This window comes from Hemibagrus wyckioides, linkage group LG26 (genome assembly GCF_019097595.1).
Source record: "Hemibagrus wyckioides isolate EC202008001 linkage group LG26, SWU_Hwy_1.0, whole genome shotgun sequence".
Classification (NCBI taxonomy): Eukaryota; Metazoa; Chordata; class Actinopteri; order Siluriformes; family Bagridae; genus Hemibagrus; species Hemibagrus wyckioides.
This window is the reverse complement of record NC_080735.1, coordinates 21,990,258-21,997,757: the sequence shown is the minus strand read 5'-3', so window position 1 is coordinate 21,997,757 and position 7,500 is coordinate 21,990,258. Positions and strand designations below refer to the sequence as shown.

At 47.5% G+C, this 7,500-nt stretch overlaps 1 protein-coding gene and 1 pseudogene across 1 annotated transcript in view; one reads left to right on the top strand and one right to left on the bottom strand.

The window, feature by feature from the left end:
- LOC131347218 (phospholipase A2-like) overlaps window positions 1–939 on the top strand; it is a 2,689-nt gene extending 1,750 nt beyond the window's left edge. Inside the window, exon 3 of the mRNA XM_058381179.1 lies at window positions 510–939. Coding sequence (XP_058237162.1) covers window positions 510–658 — 149 coding nt within the window. The 3' untranslated portion in view covers window positions 659–939. The remainder of the gene's footprint in view (window positions 1–509) is intronic.
- A 1,089-nt stretch (window positions 940–2,028) lies between these two features.
- LOC131346714 (bifunctional apoptosis regulator-like) lies at window positions 2,029–7,082 on the bottom strand (annotated as a pseudogene).
- Window positions 7,083–7,500: the final 418 nt, after the last annotated feature.

Below are 7,500 nucleotides of genomic sequence, written 5' to 3'. Positions count from 1 at the left end.
ACACACACACACACACACACACACACACACACACATACCCATGGAGCTGTGACAGCCAGCCCCTGGAGTGTGGTATATACACACACACACACACACACACACACACACACACACATACCCATGGAGCTGTGACAGCCAGCCACTGGAGTGTGGTATATACACACACACACACACACACACACACACACACATACCCATGGAGCTGTGACAGCCAGCCCCTGGAGTGTGGTATATACACACACACACACACACACACACACACACACATACCCATGGAGCTGTGACAGCCAGCCCCTGGAGTGTGGTATATACACACACACACACACACACACACACACACACACACACATACCCATGGAGCTGTGACAGCCAGCCACTGGAGTGTGGCATATACACACACACACACACACACACAATATCATTACTACCATCATCATTATACGTGTTGCATGCTGTTATACACCTCTGTGTGTGTGTGTGTGTGTGTCTGTGTGTGTGTGTGTGTGTAGGCTCTCTTACAGACCGCTGTGAGAAGATGTTGTGTGTTTGTGATCGAGAAGCAGCGAAGTGCCTGAAAAAAGCACCGTATAACCTGAAATACGTCGCATGGCCCGACTTCCTGTGTGGACCAGAGCTACCCACATGTGCTTACTACTGACACCCACCCACACACACACCCACACCCCCCCCCCCCAACACACACACACAACCACCCATCCATCCACCCCCCACACCCACACACAGAGTCCCTGGAGTCGTTCAGAGACTCAGGAGCTACACCTGGAGGACCTCTGAGTGTCTGAGCTGACCGTGTGGTGAAGTGACCCTTCACTCCTCATGATGCTAATCTGGGTTCTTAGCTACATTAGCTTCAGAGAAAAAAGTAAAGCAGATTTTGTTTGTTATTTATAATGAAATCATCAGTTTAACACCAGAATTCAACCCCAGTGATCTCTTTATCTGATCTTCTAATAAAAGCTGAGATGTTTGTGAGAGTTCTCATGTATTCCTGTCTTTACGGGGACGTCCTCAAACACTGCACTGAATACAAGCAGTCATGTTTTTAACTTCACACACTCACTGTGTAACTGAACCGTCTTCACCTTTACACACACTCCGTCTTCACCTTTACACACACTCCGTCTTCACCTTTACACACACTCCGTCTTCACCTTTACACACACTCCGTCTTCACCTTTACACACACTCCGTCTTCACCTTTACACACACTCCGTCTTCACCTTTACACACACTCCGTCTTCACCTTTACACACACTCCGTCTTCACCTTTACACACACTCCGTCTTCACCTTTACACACACTCCGTCTTCACCTTTACACACACTCCGTCTTCACCTTTACACACACTCCGTCTTCACCTTTACACACACTCCGTCTTCACCTTTACACACTCCGGCTTCACCTTTACACACACTCCGGCTTCACCTTTACACACACTCCGTCTTCACCTTTACACACACTCCGTCTTCACCTTTACACACACTCCGTCTTCACCTTTACACACACCCCGTCTTCACCTTTACACACTCCGTCTTCACCTTTACACACACTCCGTCTTCACCTTTACACACTCCGTCTTCACCTTTACACACACTCCGTCTTCACCTTTACACACTCCGTCTTCACCTTTACACACACCCCGTCTTCACCTTTACACACACCCCGTCTTCACCTTTACACACCCCGGCTTCACCTTTACACACTCCGTCTTCACCTTTACACACTCCGTCTTCACCTTTACACACACTCCGTCTTCACCTTTACACACTCCGTCTTCACCTTTACACACTCCGTCTTCACCTTTACACACTCCGTCTTCACCTTTACACACTCCGTCTTCACCTTTACACACTCCGTCTTCACCTTTACACACTCCGTCTTCACCTTTACACACTCCGTCTTCACCTTTACACACACTCCATCTTCACCTTTACACACTCCGTCTTCACCTTTACACACACCCCGTCTTCACCTTTATACAGATTTAATCAGTTTCCAGACACAGAATTCACTGAGAATTTTTATTGTGTAGAATTTATAAACTCTGCTATAAAATAAAGAAAGAAATAATATCAAAAATAACATTTGAATAAGATTAATAAAAATAAAAAGTTTCTGGAAATAATTAAGCTGTCATTTAACACACACACACACACACACACACACACACACAGAGAGAATCTGATACAGAACATTCATTCATTAACAAAGTTAAATTAACAAATTCATCAGAAATGAAATCATGACAGACAGACAGATAGAGAGCTAGACAGATGAGCAGACAGGGAGACAGACAGACAGATGGGCAGGCAGACAGACAGAAATCAGAAATTAAGTTATTTTTATTAATTCTAAATCTTCAAGCTCTGTTCACATGTTTATATTAAAAAAGTGTGAAAAAAATCTGAACCAAATGACTGGATATTGGAGAGAGTGATGTCATCTCACTGAGTGTACAGGAAACAGGCCATGCTTGGTGTGTGTGTGTCATGGTTGGTGTGTGTGTGTGTCATGGTTGGTGTGTGCGTGTGTGTGTGTGATGCTTGGTGTGTGTCATGGTTGGTGTGTGTGTGTGTGTCATGGTTGGTGTGTGTGTGATGCTTGGTGTGTGTGTGTGTGTGATGCTTGGTGTGTGTGTGTGTGTGATGCTTGGTGTGTGTGTGTGTGTGTGTGATGCTTGGTGTGTGTGTGTGTGTGTGATGCTTGGTGTGTGTGTGTGTGTGTGTGTGTGATGCTTGGTGTGTGTGATGTGTGTGTTTGTGTGTGTGTGATGCTTGGTGTGTGTGTGTGTGTGTGTGATGCTTGGTGTGTGTGTCATGGTTGGTGTGTGTGTGTGTGTGTGATGCTTGGTGTGTGTGTCTTGGTTGGTGTGTGTGTGTGTGTGTGGTGCTTGGTGTGTGTGTGTGGGTCATGGTTGGTGTGTGTGTGTGTGTGTGATGCTTGGTGTGTGTGTGTGTGTCATGGTTGGTGTGTGTGTGTGTGTGTGTCATGGTTGGTGTGTGTGTGTGTGTGTGATGCTTGGTGTGTGTGTGTGTGTGTGTCATGGTTGGTGTGTGTGTGTGTGTGTCATGGTTGGTGTGTGTGTGTGTGTGTCATGGTTGGTGTGTGTGTGTGTGTGTCATGGTTGGTGTGTGTGTGTGTGTGTCATGGTTGGTGTGTGTGTGTGTGTGTCATGGTTGGTGTGTGTGTGTGTGTGTCATGGTTGGTGTGTGTGTGTGTGTGTCATGGTTGGTGTGTGTGTGTGTGTGTCATGGTTGGTGTGTGTGTGTGTGTCATGGTTGGTGTGTGTGTGTGTGTGTCATGGTTGGTGTGTGTGTGTGTGTGTCATGGTTGGTGTGTGTGTGTGTGTCATGGTTGGTGTGTGTGTGTGTGTCATGGTTGGTGTGTGTGTGTGTGTGTGTCATGGTTGGTGTGTGTGTGTGTCATGGTTGGTGTGTGTGTGTGTCATGGTTGGTGTGTGTGTGTGTCATGGTTGGTGTGTGCGTGTGTGTGTGTGATGCTTGGTGTGTGTCATGGTTGGTGTGTGTGTGTGTGTCATGGTTGGTGTGTGTGTGATGCTTGGTGTGTGTGTGTGTGTGATGCTTGGTGTGTGTGTGTGTGTGATGCTTGGTGTGTGTGTGTGTGTGTGTGATGCTTGGTGTGTGTGTGTGTGTGTGATGCTTGGTGTGTGTGTGTGTGTGTGTGTGTGATGCTTGGTGTGTGTGATGTGTGTGTTTGTGTGTGTGTGATGCTTGGTGTGTGTGTGTGTGTGTGTGATGCTTGGTGTGTGTGTCATGGTTGGTGTGTGTGTGTGTGTGTGATGCTTGGTGTGTGTGTCATGGTTGGTGTGTGTGTGTGTGTGTGATGCTTGGTGTGTGTGTGTGTGTCATGGTTGGTGTGTGTGTGTGTGTGTGATGCTTGGTGTGTGTGTGTGTGTCATGGTTGGTGTGTGTGTGTGTGTGTGTCATGGTTGGTGTGTGTGTGTGTGTGTCATGGTTGGTGTGTGTGTGTGTGTGTGTCATGGTTGGTGTGTGTGTGTGTGTGTCATGGTTGGTGTGTGTGTGTGTGTGTCATGGTTGGTGTGTGTGTGTGTGTGTCATGGTTGGTGTGTGTGTGTGTGTGTCATGGTTGGTGTGTGTGTGTGTGTGTCATGGTTGGTGTGTGTGTGTGTGTCATGGTTGGTGTGTGTGTGTGTGTGTGTCATGGTTGGTGTGTGTGTGTGTCATGGTTGGTGTGTGTGTGTGTCATGGTTGGTGTGTGTGTGTGTGTGTGTGTGTGTGTGTGTGTCATGGTTGGTGTGTGTGTGTGTGTCATGGTTGGTGTGTGTGTGTGTGTCATGGTTGGTGTGTGTGTGTGTGTGTCATGGTTGGTGTGTGTGTGTGTGTGTGTGTCATGGTTGGTGTGTGTGTCATGGTTGGTGTGTGTGTGTGTGTGTCATGGTTGGTGTGTGTGTGTGTGTGTCATGGTTGGTGTGTGTGTGTGTGTGTGTCATGGTTGGTGTGTGTGTGTGTGTGTGTCATGGTTGGTGTGTGTGTGTGTGTGTCATGGTTGGTGTGTGTGTGTGTGTGTGTGTGTGTGTGTGTGTGTGTGTGTCATGGTTGGTGTGTGTGTGTGTGTGTCATGGTTGGTGTGTGTGTGTGTGTGTGTGTGTGTCATGGTTGGTGTGTGTGTGTGTCATGGTTGGTGTGTGTGTGTGTGTGTGAGATGCTTTTGTGTGTGTGTGTGATGCTTGGTGTGTGTGTCATGGTTGGTGTGTGTGTGTGTGTGTGTGAGATGCTTTTGTGTGTGTGTGTGTGTGTGATGCTTGGTGTGTGTGTGTGTGTGTCATGGTTGGTGTGTGTGGGTGTGTGTGTGAGATGCTTTTGTGTGTGTGTGTGTGTGTGTGATGCTTGGTGTGTGTGTGTGTGTCATGGTTGGTGTGTGTGTGTGTGAGATGCTTTTGTGTGTGTGTGTGTGTGTGTGTGATGCTTGGTGTGTGTGTGTGTGTGTGTGTCATGGTTGGTGTGTGTGTGTGCGCCTGAGGAGCTGCTGTATCATGGTGTGTGTGTTAAAGGCAGGACTGCAGTAGAAGCCCCAGTAGAACAGACTGTTCCACACACACTGAGGAAGCAGAGGCCAGAGGACCAGAAAGATAACACAGTGAATTCCCATCCTCCAGAGATAAGCAAACACACGATGAGGGAACACCCTGAAAACACACACACACACACACACACACCAGTAATTATCCTCTGATCTTGCATTACTACACTAGTGAGTGACCCACTGACCAGTGGTGTATATACATAAAACACACAATTCCCTTTAATAACATCACTTGGTGTAGAATAAATGGGAGGAGCTTATTCCTGTGGAAGAGGGCAGAGACTGTGTGGTCATCACCAAGAACTAAAAGGTGTTGTTTACACGGACGGATTTCGCTCTGAAATATTCCATAAAGGTGAATGTTCCAGTAAATATATTTTAGTGTACCTGAGCTCTGCTCGTGTCCAGCCGCTCCACACAGCGTGTCCCCCCTGTAGGGACAGCAGGACAGCGTTCACTATGACTATTCGAGATGTCCAGTAGTGCACACTCAGCCAATCGAACGCAAACTCCGCCAGCAGCTGATAACGGCAAGACCAACCACTTCACGACAAACCACGCCCACTGCCACCAGCTAGGCCACACCCACTCCTACACACACAGACAGATCTTAAGATGTAGAGATCACTGCATGTATGGGTTAATAACACTATACACATGCTGTATCGGCATCACACAATTGTCACCCAAATGAGGATGGGTTCCCTTTTGAGTCCGGTTCCTCTCAAGGTTTCTTCATCATCCCATCTAAGGGAGTTTTTCCTTGCCACAGTCGCCTCAGTCACCTCAGGCTTGCTCACTTGGATTAACATCTAGGACTGTCTGTCTGTCTGTCTGTTTATATGTTTGTTGTTTTCTTATGTCGCTTTCTCATGTAAAGCTGCTTTGAGACAATGCTCTTTGTTAAAAAGTGCTATATAAATAAAATCGAATTGAATTGAATTAAACTGGTGAAAGGGTGTGTGTGTGTGTGTGTGTGTGTGTGTGTGTGTGTGTAACTCCACCGTCAGCTCGCTTCTGCTCAGTGTGTGTTGGACAGCAGGTGTGTACAAGTGGGAGGAAGGAGGCGTCATAGTCAAACAGGTAGAGGAGGAGGAGGGTGAGGCGGGGAGAGTCCTTCAGACCATAGACCAGGAACAGACACTTCCCTTCATTGGCCACCTGTGAAGAGAAAAGACACAATGTTACAACAGTGATGTTAATAACACACGGCTAACTCTGTGGTCATCTCAGGGGAATCCACTGCCTCTAAACACCCTAAATCATGCAGTGCAAAAACGTGCTACTGACCACTACATTTATCTAACCCAACACCTGACTGTGCAGGTGAACCCAGATTTTCCTTCAAACAGACAGAAGAACAGAAAATCAGGCAGAGAGACAGGCATACACACAGGCAGAAGAACAAACAGGCAGACAGACAGACAGACAGATAGACGGTAAAACAGACAGACAGAAAAACAGACAGGCAGATAAACAGGCAGACAGACAGAAAAACAGACAGGTAGACAGACAGACCTTGTACTCCCAGAGGTTATGTGGGGGTTTGACTCCGAGGGTCTGGACCCTCTGGAGCTCCTGCAGGAGGGCACGTCTGTGTGAGGGGTTCTCCATGAGGAACGGAGCAGCAAGCAATTCATCATCACCTAGCAGGTTCAACAGCCTGACACACACACACACACACACACACACACACACAAACACACACACAAACACACACACAAACACACACACAAACACACACACACAAAGTATTTCCTACATTTCCTAACCTCAGGGAGGTGAACAGGAGAACAGTGATGAAGAGAAGTGGATTTCTTCCTGACCTTCCGTTCACCTGCTCCTGTAAAAATGTTTCTCTGTACTGAGTGGTCCAGGGCCCCGAGCTGCTCCATCCACAGAGTGACATCATCAACTGGTCCACCTGCTGATTGGCTTACTGACCAAGCTGTCATTGCGAATTCCCCCACCGGACCAGCGGTACATAAGGAACATAACCTACACACACACACACACACACACACACACACACACACACACACACACACACACAGAAATACTACACTGCTTCATATGACTGTACATCTGAGAGTAGTATGGTCAGACACACACACACACACACACACACACACCATGACACAGCTGAGTGTGAGGAACACTCCGGAGCAGAAGTTTCCTGCTCTTCCGGACACAGGTCTCTGATTGGATTGTTCATCTCCAAAACGCTGGAACGCCAACAGAGAGCGAGAGATCCTGACGTTACTCTGGATCTCCTCACGCCTTCTCCTCACGTCAGCCTCATGAAGCTTCTCTACAGCATACCTACACACACACACACACACACACACACACACACACACACACACACACACACACAAAGGTGCAGTGTGGTAATGAATGAACATGATGAAGATG